Source organism: Lepisosteus oculatus, chromosome 12, assembly GCF_040954835.1.
Source record: "Lepisosteus oculatus isolate fLepOcu1 chromosome 12, fLepOcu1.hap2, whole genome shotgun sequence".
In the NCBI taxonomy this organism is placed as follows: domain Eukaryota; kingdom Metazoa; phylum Chordata; class Actinopteri; order Semionotiformes; family Lepisosteidae; genus Lepisosteus; species Lepisosteus oculatus.
Genome location: NC_090707.1, coordinates 16,315,616 through 16,335,896, shown reverse-complemented (window position 1 = coordinate 16,335,896; position 20,281 = coordinate 16,315,616). Strand labels below are relative to the sequence as shown.

Sequence of the window (20,281 nt, the reverse complement as noted above, 5' to 3'; positions counted from 1 at the left end):
GTGTTGCTAGAGCACAGTGCAGCTTCTCTTGCTTTTACTTTGAATACCACATCTAATATCTGTAATACTTCTGTATCTAATGTACTTATAGTTTAAATATGGAACTTCTTACATCAACTTGTTTAATAAGTTCCTTGGAAACACATTTTCATGTTGTATATATTTTCCATTGTTGTCTCTTACGCTTTAATTACTATGCTTTTGTTGCTGTAGTACTGAAAAAAGCTTAGCCTCTTTTATAGAGCTTTTTCCCCACAATGCCTTATAGTTTGTCATTGCAGGACTGAATACAGAGTAATGTATCTATCCCAAATAACCTGCAGATTCTTTCCGTTTCTGCTTCAGAATCTCCAACAATGGAAACCATTTATCAAAGATGAAGATGACAGTGCCAAAACAGAAGATGAGTCTGTTCCAATCGCAGATATTTGAAGTACAGTACAGATGTATTCTATTTGTATCCACTGGAATTTCTGAAAATCAAGTCCAGATCATCTTGATTTCCCGTTGTTTTGAGCTCTGTCAAGCATTTCGTATAAAGCATCAAAGAAATTGATTAATTGAAACAGAATTTTATTAACCTACAAATGACATAAAAAAGCATTAGCAGAAAGTCGGACACTGAAAAGAAGCCAATCCAAATTCAATGCTACAACCATTGCCTTTTAATAAAATAGTACATTCTGCATAACAAAATATAGTGCCGTCTATCATTTTATATGAAATAACAAATATTCAAAGGTTGCTATAAGTTACATTTCACCTCCAACAAAAATACTACTACAGCATAAACCACTGAAAATGCACTGCAGAATTGTTTTCTTAAGCAATGCTGTAAACAATTCATGTACAAATTTACAAACTAAACCCATGTTTTTTTAACCATAAAATTTGAGTTGTATGTTTAGTCTCAGTGGAAATATTCATCCAACCTGAATAGCAGTTATTTTCATATAAAAATACATCCATTTTCTGCAGGAATGTTTTAGAACAAAAAATATATACTGAGCATCAAAGAAAATGTCACTTTTAACTACAACAAATTCACAGTTATTGACATCAGACAAATACCCCAAATTTGTATAGTAGGTCACTAACCAGAAATGACCTAAGTAAATTAATCAGGCTGATTAACTGATTGGTCTGCTGTGGAAGTCTTAGTCTAGAAGCCTGTGTAGCAACAAGACACTCCTGACCAACACATTACACACAGAACCTCCCAGTCTTAGTGAGGTCTTGTGTGGTTTCCCAGAATGTGACTTGATATTGATGTAATGTGTTTGACTAAGAGTTTGCTCGATTAGAAACTGCTAGCTGTGAACACCCAAGTCCACATGCAGCAGTGCTTTGACTTAGTAAGCCTTCAACATACCAATAGCATAAAATCAAAGTTCCCCTGATAAGAGGGGCTTACTGACTCTCTGTGACTGCGTTTTTCTTTCTCAGCTTTCATATTGACATTCAATGGCCTGAGGTCAATAAACTCTATCTTTAATGAGTTGATTTTGTAAGTAAGCATTGGTCAAAGTCACTCAAGGGTATCACCATAATCAATTATTTTAAATGATGCCAAAAAATCTTTAATCGAGGTTCCAAACACGCATGCACGTTTATATGCCATATACTACATGCTGTAAACATACACGTGTTTCTTTGAATGCTGAGTATACAGTATAAAAAGTACCTTTCTTTAAAAACGCAAGCTCACTGCTCTTGCAACTTCAGTACCTCTCCTGCTTGTAAAATTATGCAAAAACAACAAGCTTGTACATATTCTACAATGCTTTTAACTGCACGCCTAAACATAGGGATAGTATGAGAATGTTAGTTTGTGACACTAAGTTATCACGTGGAATGCACTTGGTGATCTTGGTCCACAAGGCAGAGCCTTGAAACATTTCATGGTATTATACAATATGTCCTGTAACAGTGTTTCGAGACCCGGAGTACTCCTGTGCCTTCTGTCTGGTTTTTAAATGGACTCCGTACTGTCTCGACATGTATTATTTCCAAGAAAAGTTGCCCACAGACTTATTTCAGCTAGGTTTAATGTTTTCTAAACAACTGATTCGTTATCCATTACTGATGTGCTAAGCTAATGACCCTGTCATTATAAGCTCAAACTCATAGTTTGTGTGCTGTCACATGAGAATCCAAGTCACAGTCAGCTAGTGACATGATCCAGAGTTGAATCCGGGATCATAGAGCTCAACTTTGGTTCAGGTGACATGATTTGCTGGTTCAGTCCCTCAGGAGGTTCAGTTAAGAACCTTTTATTTTCAGTAGGGCAGAGGTCAGCACCCTGGACTGAAGGCCAGTCCATATACACATGTACTGGGGTTTACTTTCTATACACCAATCAACTTGGACAGCATGTCTTTGGACTGTGGGAAGACACTAGCATACCAGTATAAATGCATGGGCAAAATCCCTACAAAAGGCACCCCAGGCTGGAATCTAATCTTCCCCAGACTATATAAATTTCCTATTTATTGCTTAAAATATCTGAACGTCAATGTAATTCAATAACACCAGCTGTGCAACAGTTGCTAATAAGGAATAATGGATGGAATGCAATTCTAATAAATTCAGTAAGGAGCTGTAAATGTATTTATAAAAGTACTGGAATGTGACGCTGAGGCTGTCTGTTCAATAAATGCAATGCAGTAAACAAACCGAAGTCTGAGCTGGAGAACTGGTGCACAGTGTTTCAGAACGCTGGCTAAGAAATGGGATTTGTGTCCTCCTCTGGTCTTGGCAAAGATGGAATTTCGGCACGTCAAGCAAAGTTTCTGTCCACCGTAGGCTGCGGATCTTGTCGGAGGCAGCGCAGGCTGCCCTACATGGTTGACCTTTGCCCTGCCTCGTCCTGGTTGGGGTTCCTCCTGCGGGCCTCGCTGCTGGGATCCGGCTCGTTTCGGACCTCGGCGACGGAGTCGGACATGGTCAGCCCCTCCCGGTCACTTTTACACCCGCCTCCGTTCGTGAGCCTGGCCGGAGCCGACTGCTCGCTGGGGCGCTTCCAGGGGGAGCGGGTGGCTATCCAGAGAATAAGAGCCCCGTACAGCAGGAGCAACAAGCCCAGCACGTTGACAAAGATGGCTTCTGGGGGGGAGCTGCTGTACTTGGGGTTATTTCTGAGGCAGACAATAAAACAAGCAGTCAGTGACAAGACGCACAGCCAACGAGACTTTGAAGAAAGCCAGTCTGACAGGCTGAAGAGAAACAAGGCAGACTTAAAAATATGAATTCTTGCGTGACAAGATGACAATCTCCTCCCATACTTACAAGCTGAAAATGAGCTTTTCTGTGATTCCCATCAAGGCAGCAGCAATAACGGATGCAAAGATGAAAAGGCCACTGAACACATGTATGGGCATGAACGCAGCTCTGATGGACACGGGGGTAATGGGGACCAAGTAGATACAGAGACCTAGAAGAAGCTGTTGACACATGTGATAGGAGGGTTTTTGACCATGTCTTTTAAACATGACGGTCCTGCTTTACAACCAATGACATTTCAGCGGCAATTACGCTTCTGCCCACTAGGGGGTACTAATACCTCATTTTCACCTCATGACCTACTCGCTATTTATATTAAAAGAATTCCGGTTTTAGGCTTAGTAAAAATCAATACTAAAATTTGTACTACTCATCCCCAGGAAGGTGTCTTACATCATAAATAATCAATGTAAGCTTAAATAAATCCATTCTCTCTCCTGCATCAGGAGAAGACAAAAACATCTTCAAACAAAACGGCTGAAGAAGCAATTGCACGCCTTCTGTTTTTGAGAATAACCAGTTTTGTTTTCCGAAGAGTTTCTGCCACACTTGCAGCTTAAATACGTGCATAACAAATGAAATACGCATTTATTACGGTCGCAATATGTGCTCACAATCTAAAATAAACAAAAAGGATATACTGATATGAAAGCACTTCGGTTTATGTATTTTAAACGTGGTGTATTATTCCCTCAAAACCTATGCAGCTTCCAGATATTAACGGAAATATATGCAGAAAACGTGATTTAAAACACGCAGGGATTACTGACAGTAGTTTCTTTCCATGCAGAATTCCACAACACTCACCTGCAGAGCATACAGTATGACAGCAGCCAACCCAACCCAGCTGTGCAAACTGTACATATTGGGAATATTTTTGGTGTTGTGAAAATCAAACACTGCCACCAGCGAAATGATGGCGATAATGAAGGCCAGGGTATTTAAACCAGCGTGAATGAATTTCATCATCAGTTTACTGCACTTCCACGTCCATGGTAGTCTGTACACCACAATAGCTGTAAAAATGGACATTGTTATGTTAGATTACAACGCAGTTCATCAACAGAACTTGGCTGCACGCAGTCGGATTACAAAGAAGCCCACTGCGAGGCGTCTGCAAACATCTCTTTCCATCAGAAAATTAATCTCGTACAAATTATCTCCTGTTGTTTTAGGTGTCAATACCTGAGAATGAATAAGCTTAAGCAGTCAGATTTCCAATTAAAGATGTACAATTTAATCTACAGCATTAATAAATAGAGGGTAAAGGGAGATTCATCCAGCGCTCTGTTTCAGGAATTAACCAGCACCTAACTATGTTGAAAAAAATCAGATTTCCAAGTGAATTAATGTTCTAGTGGCACTCCAAAGTATTAACGAATGCACTGTGATGGTGCAGGCTTTAACTCCAGGGGGTCTGAACTTTTTTTTAAGTCAACCTCCTTACAATTCTAAATTGTTACCATAAAGCCATGGTAATACCGAGCAAGCCATTGTAGTTTTCCTAATATCTAACTTAATGAATCAGCTTGATATCTATCCATTTAATAACTTTTACTCACAAAAATCAAGCTCATTAAAATAGCGCTATTAAGAACAACGGCGAAAAAACAGCGTTGCGCAACTTGATTTACAACCCTGAGAGTTGTTTTTGAAGGCGTGTTTTACTGTACACTGTCAACTGTGAAAACTTTTCAATGCACGTTTCATTTTTAGTTTAGGACAAATGTCATGGAACACCGAAACGAGTAAAATGTTATGCAAACTACGCAATGAACCATTAATTCATGCACACAGCTCAAAAGCCACAGGAAAAAGAAACTCTCACCGATTCCCTGAATGAAAATAAACCCCGTCACGGTAAGAACTGGATGCCAGTTAAATTCTGCCTGGTCTCCGTCCCATGCCAAACCCCCTCTAAAATAGAGGACCCAACGCAGCACGAAAACAACGGCGACGAAGCCCACAGACAGTGAGGTCGCTAAGAAAAACAAAAACTGTTTGTAATTCTCCATCGCCATCTCTGCCGCTCGCAAAAGTGCAGCAGCTGGAGTGAACGGAAGAAGTGACGGACTTCCTCAGAAGTCAGGAGCGGCGAGCAGAGGAATTCTAGCGGTCACTGGGGGATGGGAGACTTGGAAACTTGTCTGAACTGCGAACGCTACTCGATTTTATGCGCCAAGCGCCCGTGACGCTGCGTTTTATTCAAACCTAGTATTTGGTTTTTAAACAAAGTTCGTTACGCAAACCTACACGCAGCAGTTATGAAACGAAAGAATTTTCGTAGCTGAGAGACATTACCTTGAGAGCCCATAGGTGACTAACAGGATGTGTTCTGTTTATGGCTTTACATAATTAGATGTTATTATTACCAGGGTATCACAAATAATAACATGTAATTTTGCAATCTACTTGGCTATTATTAAAATTAATCAAACTCAATACCATAGTAAATGCCCTGTGTTTAGTTGAACTATTTTCGATAAATATATTATGCGTAATATGTTCCCCGTTGATTTTTAATTTAATTCAACATTTTAATCAATTCGAAGTAACTGTTAGGACTTTTGTAATAAGATATTTTTAATACTTTTATGGCACAAAGTCAAAGGCAGGACTTCAAAACACCCTTTTGTGATGAGTAGCAAGTCCACAGTTCAGAGGTTAATATCATGGCAAATAAAAAAGTTTTTGTGTGTTTTCAAGATGAAATATACATGTCTGTAATTGTTGACTTTAACCTTAAAGCTTTCCCTTGAAAAAATGAGGATTTCCAACGAAAGGTACAGTAGGACCATGGTAGGAACTTGTCTATGAAGCCAAACGGTCTTCCATGTTGTGTAACGTACACAGCACAGAATCTAAACTGTATGTGTGGTTCTTCAGAGAAGAAAAACTTAACTTATTCCTGAAAAATAATTAGACATTTTGGAAATGCTGGGAGAAGAAGTCTTTTGCTTTATTTAAAAACATCCAAGATTTTAAAACTATCAAATATATTATCTCAGCTGCATGGAAATGTTGCCTCTATTAACTCTTCAGGACAGGATTTTGAACACACTTTACAAAAACAGACAAAATAACAGTTTGATGCTAATGCAGAATTTTAAGGTGGGTGGATGAAAGCCACCAGATGATAATACAATTTCTGACAAAACGCAGAAAACATTGCACCTATGAAAATACACTGCATTTGGTAATGGTACAGTACTTCAACCGCAAAGTGTATTTTGCCAAAGATCAATCAGAAACTGAGCACCAATAAGTAGTTTAGTGTCCCCTCTTCCATTGTTATTCATTATCCTCTTGGCAGCGGGTCATTTTGTAGACATGACAGCAAAATTTGTGGTTTTTCTCCTGTTCAATGTGGATTATTGTGTCGCAGTCAAAGAAAAATTGGTGACCGTAGGTCTAGAAGAAGAAAAGGGGAAAAGGCTGTCAGCGGCAACTGATACAATTTCAAGAGCACAGTGTATTGCCCAGTTTTACTCAGTTGAAATCTTGTTTTGATATTAACTGTAAGGTCAAGGCAAGATGTTTTTTTTTAGGTGCACTGTTACCGTTGTCTTCTCATTTCCAACCGTTGACAGTACAAAAGGGAAACACAAACCAATTAGAACAGCATTAGGAAAACTAGTCACTACCTGCTTTTGTAATGAAGGTTTTTTTTTACTTATATTTTTTTATTAACATAACACAAAGGTAACCAGAAACAAAAAGAGCTGCCAGTCAAATCAAAATCTCAAGTCCTACAAATATGAGTATAAAGTCTGTTATTTATCATTTTTTTGCATTTTTACAGGGGGTATAGTGCTGTGGAGAAAGGGGGGTGAAAAACGAAAAACTTCCAGAAACATAAAGTCATGATCATTGGGTTATATAAATAATCCACATCTCCCAAAAACCTCCTTCTGGGGTCTTAACAGGAAAGTTAATTTTTCCATTTCATAAATCTCTGAAACAATAACAATCCAGTTTTCTTTGGTTAGGGGGTGGGGTGGGGGGATCTCTTTGTAACCATGTATGTGTTAAACCTTACTTGCTTGATGGCAAAAATACTTTTAGCAAGAATTAATCTCTTCCCACAACCTCGTCAGGCAGATTACCCAGCTTCAGAACAGGACTTTGGAATTTCTAAGCATACTATATCTTGAATCAGAGTTGTGAATGAAGATTACAGTTCCAGGGTCGCACAATGGCACAGCGTTTGGCATTGCTGCCTCACAGCACTGTAGCCCTGGGCTCAATTCCAGAACCGAGGTGCTGTCTTTGTGGAGTTTGTATGTTCTCTCTCAGTTTTGCATGGGCTTCCTCCCGTAGTCTAATAACATACCGGTAGGCTTACTAGCTTCTGTGAAAATTGGCTCTGGGGTAAGTGTTCGTGTCTGTTCACCCTGCAATGCACTAGTGTCCCATCCAGGGTGTACACTCAGAGCTGTTTGTCGAGATACTCTCTGACTCCCCCATGAATCTGAATTGTAAGAAGCAGTTAGAAGATGGATGGAATACACTTCCACACACAGAACCATAAACCATTTCACATACTGTATATGCTTTGTCTTTTGGGAACATGAGCTCTACATTTTACGGAAGCGTGTTGCCGCCACCAAGGGGAAAAAAATGTGCCCCCTTATCTCGCAATTACGAGATAGTAATTCTCGCGTACTTTATGTGATCATAATCTATACTATTACGTGCGGACTTACAGTTTTAAGCAGTGGAACTGATTGCACGTACTGTATAATTGTTCATAATGGAACCATCACTGCTTTGATCTCTAAATCCCACAAAACCGGTCCGCTTGCTTTTAATGATTCTGTTCATATTTGCTAAAAATGGCAAGATTTAATTCTGACTAAACCCCGGTCGAAAGTAAATCCACGCAAATTCTGCAGCGCTGGACATTAGCACAATCATTAAACTGAAAGTGCCAGCCAAGTTCACAGTAGCTTCTAGATACATTCAGTGCACAGCATAACAGGTTGTACATACGCTAATGTAATCATTGCTATCTCGTAATTACAAGATACTTCGTTATCTCGTAATTACAAGATACTTTTCAGGTAATTATGAGATAAGGGGGCAAATTGTTTTTTCCTTGGTAGCAGCATTGCCCTTCCATAACATTTTAATTACAATTTTAACTTCAAAACAATATATCAGGTTCACGGTAAATGACTTATCGGCTACCTATTTCCACAACATATTCTCCTGAAAAGCAATTTAAAATGTAGCATTGACTGACCACATCCCAGGACTCTACTAGTGGAACACTTTTCATCAAAACGCCACTCCAGTTGTCGTAGATACCAACGTGGGCCTTTCCTTCAGACTCTGTTTGGGTCACAGATACAACTGCCAACAGGTCAAGTTCATCTTCGTATTCTACACACTGGAAAGTCTAACAAAAAACAAGACAAACATCCAGTTCAATGCAGTAAAAAGATTTAACAAAGAGCACAGTCATTTACAGTTAAAAATGCTGTAGCAGTAGCTTGGTACTGTAGTTAAAACACCAAAAGAACAGAACAAAATGTCGCCAAGATAAAAACAAATCAAATTTTCAGAAAATGAAAGGCAAATGACTGATGTATTATATTAACATTTCACTCAGGTGTTCACAGAGTGGAAAAGGCAGAAATGCTACATACTGTAGCTGTGAATGACAGTATTGTTCAACCAGAGATACATGAACTTATCCACAATGTAAGCTAGATCCTAAAAATCCCAAACCAGATCGATATTTAGATTAACTCTTTAGCTGTTGTCAGGATTTAAATGTAAAAGGTCTTTTGAGACCATGAATAGTTTTTAATGTTTTTGATGCGTATAAAGTTCTACAAAGAAGAAATATCATCAAAGTTATCAGAAGGGTGCTATTTAGCACTCCATCTTTGCATGTGAAGCATGGTCATGCAGACCTTATGCAGTAAAGGGATACATACATAAAGGGCTTCTATAACAGCTGTAGAAATCTGTTCAAAAGCTTTCTTTGATAATTAGGCTTTCTTTTTATGTGAGAAATTTACTTTACTCAATAGCTTTTGAGCAACCAGCAATGCTGCTTTTCCACCCCTTTTAGGAGCTATAGGAAATCTTCACAGATTGTTGTTCCAAATACTACAGAATGTAAAATGTTACAGACCGTACTGGTACCAAGATATTAAATAAAAAAAAACATGAAATCAGATGAGCCATCAATGCACTTCAAGCGTTTAACAAATTTAACACTTTCCTAAAATTGTATATAATTTTAGGAAAGACTTAAGATTGGGAGGAGATTTTATTATTTATGGCTTCAAGAATGTAATTTTGAAACTGAGACATTAACATCTTTTCTTTAAAAAGAATAGGGGTGGTACCCCGGCATCATGGCCAAATTTCCTATTGGCCTTTATCAATCATGGCCTCCTAATAATCCCCTTCTCTGAACTGGCTGCATCAGTCTGTTCTCCTCCCCATTGATAGCTGATGTGTGGTGAGCGTACTGGCACACTATGGCTGCCGTCACAGCATCCAGGTGGGGGCTACACACTGTTGGTGGTGGAGGGGATCCTCATTACCTGTAAAGTACTTATACCTATATAGTGCTAAAGAGCTGTATATAAGTGTAAGAATGACGATGATGATGATGGTTATTATTATATTGGCTTTCAGGCAAGTTTCATAAGGGTGGAGTTTCGTAGGTTCCATGGGACACATTAAGCATATTCTTGGTGGAAGTCTAATTTCAATTCAAACGAATTTGCTATTTCTCCTCAAATACCTCTTGTTCTGGGTCGTCATCCAGCTGGTGCAATCTCCTCCTCACTGTTCGACCAGAAGCTGTGACAGTGACCAGAGAATCTGCCTGTGGTAAAAAGCGGATGAATTATTCATTTATCTCTTCTGCATGAAAGGTTGTTCTTGAAGCTCGGGAATCCACAGGGGCTGTCTTCAATTGCAGACCCACCTCTCCAATTAAACATAGTGCAAGAGAGTAGAGTCCCAGAAGAAAGAATACACTAACGCTTCATATGCAAATGATCCTAACTTCTTATTAGCTGATGCAAGCAGGTTGTCACAGAGACCACAGATAAATCCAACATAAAACACTTGATGCATCTTACAAGCTCACAAGATTTATATTTAAAAGGAAGAGACGTTTATTTAAATGCAAAAACACAAGATACTATAAATACACATTACACAAAGGAATTTCCTTACCTTATTTTCTCGATGAGCCTCAATAGAATATTCCTGTATGACCTCAAACTGAAGAAGATTTTCTTGTGTTTCCGCTATTTTAAGTACACTGGAGGACAAAAAATACATAAACAGCTAGCTAATTAGCTCCTTTTACTGCATAGCATTTTCATTTCATATAAAATTACCAAAGTCAACAGACCATTTCACCTGAAGCAGTGAAGATATCAAGACTGCTTGAATACTAATGGCAGTCATACAAGTATATGTTCTTGTATATTTAAGCTGGACTTAAATATATTGGTAAATTACGAACAGCAACTCTTCCAAATACCTCTCTTTTAAAAAGAATGTCAAGCACTTTACTTTGACTACAATGCAAAGCTGTGGAACACTGTAAAAGACAAGTCATGGGTGAAGCTAATAAATATTAAAGTAAAAGATTGCTTTAATATTGGTTGTATTTATGATTGATCTCCAGATTAAGAAACTTGCATAACTGAAAAGGCATTTCTGTTACTTACTTAACTTTACTTGGCCCAACATGGATGATTCTTCCAGAATCTCCAGGATGAAAATAGATCCAATCAGATTCCAGTGAACAACAATTCATATCTTGAATTCCATTCTTTGCCTATGACATCAATATAAGATTGAACTACTGAACTACAATACAGTTAAAGGTATTCTAAATAACTTGTTTTCTTTACAAAAAATCACATTTATAAAATGAATTTAAAGTAATGTTACCAGAATTACATCAAAGGATAGTAAAGGTGACAATAGTAGATAACTAGGGTTTTTTTCTGAGATACTATACCTAAATTATGTATTCCAGTCCACCATTATTGTTTTAAAGTTTCATTTTTTATTAAAGTAAACCCCACAACTAGATAGTAAACCCTATTTTTAACTTAAATGGAACTACAGATTTGAATTGGGAACACAAACATTTTGGTGCCTCTTGATTTGCATGATTCCTAATTTTGCACAAAGTTCAGCAGGAACCGGAATTTAATTTATATGTTATAGGCTACATTTACATTGTAGCTACTTAATTTTACAGTGACACTCTCATACGGTGTTTAAATACATGTGCCACAAACACCTGCACAGGATTCTAAAAGTGGCATCTTGAAAAAACATTAACCTACTTAGGAACAGACACTGCTCTACACTTCAAATGTCTCAAAACCACCACAGGGGCTTTATTATTTTTTAAAGTCAAACAGAGTTTGCCGCACACTAAAGAGCTTAATTACCAACTGGCCATCCTTCAATGAACAAATGTGATAGGTGCCTTTGTGTTTCTTGCTCCTTGGAGTGTAAATGTAGTGCCAGGGGTGACCTCCTATCTGAAATCCACTTTCCAAACATGACACCTCAAACATCAAAGTGGGGCTATCTGTATAAAAGAAATTAATGTTTTCCATTTAATGTTTTCAGGTGATTCTAAGTTAAAGACTTTATTACATTTGCCAGTTTTTGTAATGCAACTACCGGCCAACAACCCTTCTTCCAACTGCTTACTCCTGGGGAGGGCTGCAGTGATAACAGGCTGAGCAGAACAGACTACACATCCCTTTCCCCAGCTGCTGGGGCACTCCCAGATGCTCCCAGGCCAGATGAGAGATAATAATAATAATAATAATAATAATAATAATAATAATAATAATAATAATAAACTTTATTTTATATAGCACCTTTAAAGGTAGCTTCCCCAAGCGCTTTATAGGATGACAACAACAATAAATAAGAAGAATACACAAGATAAAACACAATTACAATATAGAGAGGAGACCATGGATGGTGGTACTACTGTAGGAAAAGCAGAGGGGTGAAGAATGGAACCAGTTAAGTTAAGGCTTTTCTGAAGAAGAAGGTTTTGAGTCTGGATTTGAAGGAGTTTAGAGAAGGTGACTCTCCGATATCCTTGGGGAGAGAGTTCCAGAGTTTGGGGGCATAACAGGAGAAGGCCCTGTCGCCCATACAATGTAGAGGGGCTTGGGGGACAGTAAGGAGAGCAAAATTAGAAGAGCGAAGGTTGCGAGGTGGGGAGTAGGGCGATAATAGTTCAGACAGGTACTGAGGTGCCAAGCCATGCAGAGCCTAATAGGTGAGCATGAGGATTTTAAAGTCTACATGGAATTTGACCGGAAGCCAAATTACTCCAGGATAGGAGTAATGCGAACACTTGCACTAGACCTGGTCAGGATTCTGGCTGCTGAATTCTGGACATACTGCAGTTTGTTCAGAGTAGATTTAGATACCCCAGCCAGTAGAGCATTAGAGTAGTCAATTCGAGAGAACACAAATGTGTAGATCAGCTTTTCGGCCACAGTTAGTGATAGCATAGGACATAGTCTAGCAATATTTCTTAGGTGAAAAAAAAAGATGTTTTGACAGTATGCTGCACATGTGGGTCGATATACTCCCTCCAGCGAGTCCTGGGTCTGTCCTGGGGTCTCTTCCCAGTGAGCCGTGCCCGGTACACCTCCAAAGGGAGGTACCCCGCGGGCACCCTCCCCCAGATGCCCAAGCCACCTTAACTGGCTCCTCCCAATCCAGAGCAGTGACTCCCCTCCAAGGAGGCATGGAAGTTTGTCACCCTTATCTACACATGTAATGCAACCAGAGAAAATCATCTGGCTTCAGCATTAGTCTGCGTCACAAAGAAACTTCCTTCCTTTACTACATATGCAGTCTTCCATTACCTGTGATCTGGATGTTGAAGGGGATGCCCAATGGAGATTCTCCAACAGAGCCCTGAATTCCATTCCATTCACATTTCTCGCCAAGCGTCAGTTTCTTAATCATAAACTATAAAGAAAAAAAAAACAGTATTGCATCATAGGTTAATACTGCTTAAATGTGTGTTTTTCTGAACTTAGTGTAAACACTAAAGCACTGACCTTTTTTAGTGAGACAAGTGAAAATATAAAACTAAGAAGTGACATACAGTAAGTCAACAATTTGCACTGACAGGACATAAAGACTAAGAATTGCTAATACTCTCAAGACCAACTATCTGAAAGTAATAAAAATGGATTTTGTATCTGGGAGGCGCAGTGGTCCAATTCCGGTGCTTGGCTGTTATCTATGTGGAGTTTGTACTGTATTTTTTCCAAGTGTTTGCATGGGTTTCCTCCAGGTGCTCAGGTTTCCTCCCACAGTCCAAAGACACACTAGTAGGTTAATCGGCTTCTGGGAAAATTGGCTCTGGTGTGAGTGTGTGTGTCTGTGTGGGCCCTATGATGGACTAATGTCTTATCTAGGGTGGACCCTGCCTTGCGCCTGTTGCTTGCTGGGATAGGCTCCGGCTCACCCCCTAAACCCTGAATTGATGATGCAGCTACAGAAATACCACTATAGAAAGAACTAGAAAATGAGCGCATCGATTTTGTATTTGTATTTCCAAAACACACAAAATGGAATTCTATTTCTAAATCAAAAAGACACTTCACAAGACATGTTCTATGGGTTTAAATCTCCCCGATTTACCTTCTCTACAATATTTTCAAAGCTATATAGCTTCACCATGCCAGTGCTGTGAGAAATGGCCAGAATCCCTTGAGAAAGCATAACATCGACAACATTGTTCCCAAACACCTGCAAACAAAAGCATAATAAGAGATTAACACAGCACATTCCTGCGATATTTATGGTTTTACAGGCTCCGTTGTATACACCAGCCGTGCTGTCAAAGTAATCAAACAGGCTAGAAGGGCAGAATGACCCTTTCCTGTCTGTAACCTTGCCTATGTTCTTATCTGGAAATGATTTTGCTCTTACTCTTCTGCTGATCTCCAACATGCCCAGCAGTTCCAGGGGCAGAACTCTGAAGACCGCCAGGCACATCAAAGTATCCTGTCCAGGCCCTGTCTGGGGGGAAAAAAAAAACAGAATTAAAAGCCAGGATTTCTCTTATCTACTTAAATTCAGATTTACACATCTTCCAACAGTTATTACTAAATAAATTACAGGGACAGAAAAAACAGTTGCATTGCTTGCAAAAAATAGAAAATATTTGATACCCCTTCCAAAAAGTAATTAAACAATATTCAATGCTTTACAAAATATTTTGTACACAACGTTTTAACCATTAATTAGATAAAAGGAGCCAATTGTATGATTAATAATTATTAAAAATAAGCAAGGTTTGCCAATAATATGTTCATGTAAAAAATTAACATGCATATTCATATAAATACATGTATCCCTAATTGAAAAGTGGAAACCTACAAACCTGGGTTTGTGATCTGCAACTTGAGAATTCCTTCAATCTGGGACTACATTAGAGACCATTTATGGTTCATAAACCTTTGCAAGCACATCATAAAAAAGACTTGTAGCATCCCAACAACACATTGTTGCACAGTTTCAATTTTTCCTTTAAAGAAATTAAATCAATTGTCCTCACCTGCCTAGCTATGGATGTCTGTTTATTTTGAACAGACTTAATGCAGAGAGTTTCCTGGGGAACATCCCAGCACAGGTATCTATAACACAACAACAATATAATGTTGAAAGTCTCATGCATTTTCCTACGGCTTTACCTCATGAAAACTAACTTTCCAACTGACACATATTTTAGGATAGATAAAATAACTCAAAGGCTTCCAGTGTGGAAAATAGCCAGCGCTGCACTACCCTAGACATAACAAATTAATCAGTCCAGGCCAGCTCCCTAGTTACTGCTGCAAAATCTATTAAAGAGCTCTTGCCAGATTTGCATTATAAAACACCTGATCGGCTTGATATAGCAAACATCACATACAGTAACATTCTATTTCATTCATCATTTACTCCACCGTATCCTCACATTCATTGCCACAAAACACATATGATAGTTACCGTACTAATTCAGTGCTATCATGGCTTAACATAGGAGTCATGGGACATAAAGGCAAGACTCCTATGCTTTGTTTCATGCCTCTATAGTTCTATCACCTAGGGTTGGGATTACAGTTATGACACTATTTCGGTTTGTTGTGAAGAAATCACAATTACCGCAACATTGAATTAATTCCAAACTTTTCACCAGTGATACTGTAAAAGTAATCATATCAGAAACAGAAATGTCAACACTGATCTACGAGGCCCATGAGCCATATTAATAGAATATATGTAATAGTAACCACCATTCCACCAGTCTCAAGTTAAATCTACAGCACTCTTTCGTTTATATTGTATATTTCCATGTTGGTGACTATAAATAGACTAAACTAAGACATACTCCAAGGATGCATAAACAACATTTTGTGTAATATTTTGTACTTAACATTAACAGTTTTTGCTTTTCTAAAGAAAATGCAAAGGTAGGTTTTAAAGAACGTTTTAAAAGTTCTGTAGAGTGCAGATTCAAGTCAAGTACCATACAATCTATAGGTTTCCTTCTTTAAGCCTAACACTGACACATCTGCTAACAGCTTTCTTGATACTGTATGTTTCAAGTTTTAAATGTCCCTCCACTTATCTGTTGATGAGAAACTTGCTATTTTTATGATTTATTCCTAAAACTAAAGATGTAAATCACTCACAGTGGTGTACATGCAATTTTGCAAAGTAAGGATGGTAGTGAGATGATCAAACACACATATTATGAAAATTACATTTAACGCTTTAAACCTGTTATTAGTTTTAAAGGATGAAAAATAAATTGCTTAATGCTCACACTTTGGATCTTTAAACGGGTGACAAAAGCTAATTAACGTAAACCCTTCACATTACAGGGTTGGTGTTTTCCAGTATTCTGCAGACTACAAAACTATAACTTCAAACCCAAAAAGGGAGAAGGTTTGTTTACAGCTTGCATATAGACAACTTCAACCAAATCTACAATACTGCTTTAGGGGAACGTTTGACAAACTATTCTGAAGTTTCATGATCTGTCGATCTCATTTATCCACATAAAGTGATCCACCTAATGTCTCTTAGAACAGTAGGACAGTCAGCCCACATCTGCTTTAAATGTGGGCACGGACCTACGTTCCTATCTGTACAGGGTATATAGTGCCAGATCGGGATTCCCTGTTCACATTCCTATCGAACTCAAACAAATTTAAGGTACGCAGTACATAATTAGATAATCCTTTTTTGGCAATGGTATATATAAATATATATATATGGTATATATAAATATACATATATAAAATAGGAGGTTAGCACAAAATGTAATATACTTGAACAAGTCTAAAATCCGTGCTTGACCAAAGGTCAATCAGTCTTCATGTATTTGCTACGGTATACTGTGTTGAATGTAGTAAAAAATTATTATCTTTTCCTTAAAAAATCAAGTGACTGAAATTGAGATTATTTAATTCGAATAATCCTTACAAACACTGTACTTTAAAAAAAAAGTTTGTTTGCTTCCGCGTGTATTACATTGTGTAGCCTAAAGCCAGGCACTGCAGTGAAGGAGAAAATTTGAGAAATGGCCTCTTACCTAAATTTATAGCGTGGAGACAAATAGACCTTTTCCAGTTGTTCTCCTGTCATTGCTGAATAGCAATACAACCAGTTACTTGCGTTAAGAGCCAGAAGGCATGGGTTACGGTCTGAAGGACTTGGCAGTGTTCTATCCTACAGAAAAACAGAACATTTTATAATTTATAATTTATCATTCCACAGACTGTTCAAGTCCCCAATCCCTCTACGGTGCCATCACTTAGCATTGAAGTTACAGCTATGACACTATTTTGGTTTGCTATGAAGGAATGTTAATCATTACAAAATTGAATTCATTCCAAACTTTTCACCAGTAATACATTTCCTCTTTTCTGCAAAGCCTTGAGGAAGAGCATTTTCCTCCCAGCACAGGGAGCATTTCCATAGTTAAAACGTCCCGAGGTGATGCCTGAAGAGGCCAGCTGGTAGAAACTCATCGAGACCAGTCTTGTCTGGAATCTCTCAAATAAGGTATTGAAATTCTTACCAGTGTCCTCCTGAAACTAACGATTTCAACTCACTAATATTAGGCCTCCAAACCCTTTTCAATTTCAGCAAGACCACTGCACTGTTTTTCAAAATTATGTTTTTTTTTATAGGCAAAATTCTTATTACTTACTTCTTTCGTATTTTCATAGAAATTACAAAAAAGGTACAAAGTGTGAATGCAATTGTAGGTCAAACCCCTAAAACATCTTTAGTGATACTTCTATACAGCCTTTTCAGTATTTAAGACACTTTCACACATAATTGAAAATTTAAACCACACTGACAAACATTTTTTGATCCACCCATTTTCTAACCAGTTCTTCCAATTTAGGGTCACGGGGGTGCCAGAGCCTAGCCGGGCAAACAACAGGCGCAGGCCTGGGTACACCCTGGAGGGCACACCGGTCCCTCACAGTGCAGACACAAACGCACACACTCACACCAGGATCAATTTCCCAGAAGCCATTTAACCTACCAGCATGCTTTTGGACTGTGGGAAGACACCGGAGCACCTAGAGGAATCCCGCACGAATGCAGGGAGAACACATGAACTCTGCACAGACAGCACCCCAGGAACTCCAGTGTATGAGGCAGCAGTGCTAGTTACTGTACTGCCATGCTGTCCAAAACATTTTACCTTGATACTGAAACTAATGAATTGTAAACAGTGCTTTCCCTTATCTTGCAGAAACATGAAATGCATACGCACAGCACTGAGAACAACTTAAAAACTTACGAGCGGGCACTGACAAATCAACGCATCTTCGATCTTCTGCGACTTGGAGCAATTAGGCAGCTCGTACAGGCACTGTGGCTTTGGAGGAATACTGTTAATACAGGAAGTGGATCAAAACATACGTATCAACTTACTGCATGTGAGGCTGTATTCATTACACATTCATCACATTGTCTACTACCATTAAGAAAGGAAATAGTTTGAACTTCACTGTTCTTGCACATTACACCATAAGCATGATCTGTGTCTATATCTCACAGTATAGACTATCACATGGCCTGCAACTAGTAGATGTTGAATACTTAGATCTAAAGTATAGGGACTTCCTTTCTATCCTACTGGAAATAAAGTTAATGTTGAGATGTCTATAAGATAAAGGTGAAAGAAAAGCGCACCTTACCTGCTATAGCAACTTCGGTAATTTTCAAAGTATATTTTTCCATGCTCATAATCAATTGGGCCTTTTGAATGCTTTCTCCAAACATTTGTGAAATTAGTGGTATCCTAAAAAGAAAGGATATGGGTGATCTGAAATTCAGCATTGCCAACTACAAGTATTCAGAGACAGGCCAACATACACACAAAAGTCGACAAAAAGTTATCAGCTTAAAAAAGTCAGTGTCATGCCTCACAGCTACCCCTTCATTTACATGAGCGATGAACGGCGATACAACAGCACACAGCAAAACCATATTTCGACCAAAATATAGCTGTCATTGTTTCAATACCCATTTCTCACTCACCATGTAAAAACACAAAAAATAAGAAAAGGAAACATGAATTCCTCTGCGAACATTCGTAAATACTGAAGTTAACCCAACAAGATACAGTAATTAAAACATTCGGTTCAAGTCATGTTTAAACACACCTACCAACCGCAAAACTATTAACGTTACCTGTAGCAAAATGTGACGAAGCATTCTCATATTTTTTCGGTACAATGTTCCAGCATCACGGGAAAACAAGCCAATCGACCTAGAGCTCAGGTAGAAATGGGCATTTCTCCACTTCGGTGTCGTCGCGGTTCGAGGGCTGTAGTGTTTATACGAGTTCTGTGTGGGCACCTCATTTTGTGTTGAGCACGAAGCCATTTCAGCGGTCTGGAAACAGCATCTATTTCTCCACTAACAGTTTCTAAAAGTGCATTTGAGAAACAATCGTTATATCCCCAATATCAAATGAAACTTCAAAACAACAGTCCAGTATTTTTATTTCGACCGTGTTATAAAAAATTCTAATGCATTTTCAATTAATTAAACGTACAACTATATATTTTTGATAGAAAAGTAATTACACCATCGGAAAACTCCGGCCATGCAAAAGCAACACACGATTTGCAGAAACTAAGAAAATTAAACAGAACTTATAACAGCTGTTGATATAACTTTATAAAATCATTTGCTGCCCTACTATTTTATATTTTATTAAAATGTCTACCGATATCTAGTGAACAGAAGTTCTTTATCGATATGTTTTAAAAAATTGCTTTACCTTTTAAAGATACTTTGGGTATACTTATCGTCTACTGGGTATATATAAAGTATAGTTTTCATGTTGAAAAAATAAACAATTCCACAGTTTCACTGTTACATCAGCATCATATTATTTCATAAGCACGCGTCATTAAAAAAATACTAAATATTATAAAACTACCAATGCGGCGTTCAAACCACGATAGTTAAAACTACACCGGAAAAACGTTCACCTCGCCCGTTGGAAGATGGAACTTGTAGTGCGACCATGAAGTTTTATTTTTTTAAGCAAAACTTGCGTTCTGGGGTTGCTATTGCGGCGTTGTGCATTTTTGTCCCGTTAAACGGTAACGGAGCACCAGCACTTATCAGGGTCGATTTAGAAAGCGTCGGCTCTGCGAACCCCAAAGCCGCAAAAACACTTACAAATAGACTATGCTGGGCTTCGCGCAAAGAATCAATGGACGTACGGTATCAAACAGCATTTGAGATCACTAATTACAATATTCTAATTGTTTTGTCTCTTTCATAAACAGATCGCAAAACACAGTCAACAACACGAAATGCTTTATTGCTACTCCGTCGTGCGTCCGCTAAACATGTATCTCCCAAGCAAGATGGCGATTCTCTGTGAATACTTTGTAGATAATCTTTCCTTTTCCCCCCACAT

At 38.4% G+C, this 20,281-nt stretch overlaps 2 protein-coding genes across 4 annotated transcripts; both read right to left on the bottom strand.

Annotated features, from left to right (window-relative positions):
- Positions 1-556: 556 nt before the first annotated feature.
- Positions 557-5,453, bottom strand: cybrd1 (cytochrome b reductase 1). The gene is made up of 4 exons (XM_006636592.3): positions 5,111-5,453; positions 4,090-4,298; positions 3,289-3,443; positions 557-3,137 (listed from the first exon to the last, which is right to left on the bottom strand). Exons 1-4 carry the CDS (start codon positions 5,301-5,303, stop codon positions 2,840-2,842), a joined length of 855 nt encoding a protein of 284 aa, XP_006636655.1. The 5' UTR covers positions 5,304-5,453; the 3' UTR covers positions 557-2,839.
- A 772-nt stretch (positions 5,454-6,225) lies between these two features.
- dcaf17 (ddb1 and cul4 associated factor 17) lies at positions 6,226-20,236 on the bottom strand. Of its 3 annotated transcripts, none has more exons than XM_006636593.3 (15): positions 19,631-20,236; positions 19,036-19,273; positions 18,540-18,643; positions 18,140-18,230; positions 16,913-17,049; positions 14,888-14,966; positions 14,260-14,349; positions 13,969-14,076; positions 13,182-13,287; positions 11,730-11,872; positions 10,992-11,101; positions 10,489-10,576; positions 10,049-10,132; positions 8,528-8,683; positions 6,226-6,693 (listed from the first exon to the last, which is right to left on the bottom strand). In XM_006636593.3, exons 2-15 carry the CDS (start codon positions 19,228-19,230, stop codon positions 6,574-6,576), a joined length of 1,611 nt encoding a protein of 536 aa, XP_006636656.1. In that variant the 5' UTR covers positions 19,231-19,273; positions 19,631-20,236; the 3' UTR covers positions 6,226-6,573. The 3 variants fall into 3 exon arrangements, with proteins under 3 accessions (XP_006636656.1, XP_015214453.1, XP_015214454.1); XM_015358967.2 differs by having other exon boundaries at positions 19,845-20,236; XM_015358968.2 differs by having other exon boundaries at positions 20,038-20,236.
- Between the last annotated feature and the right edge of the window lie 45 nt (positions 20,237-20,281).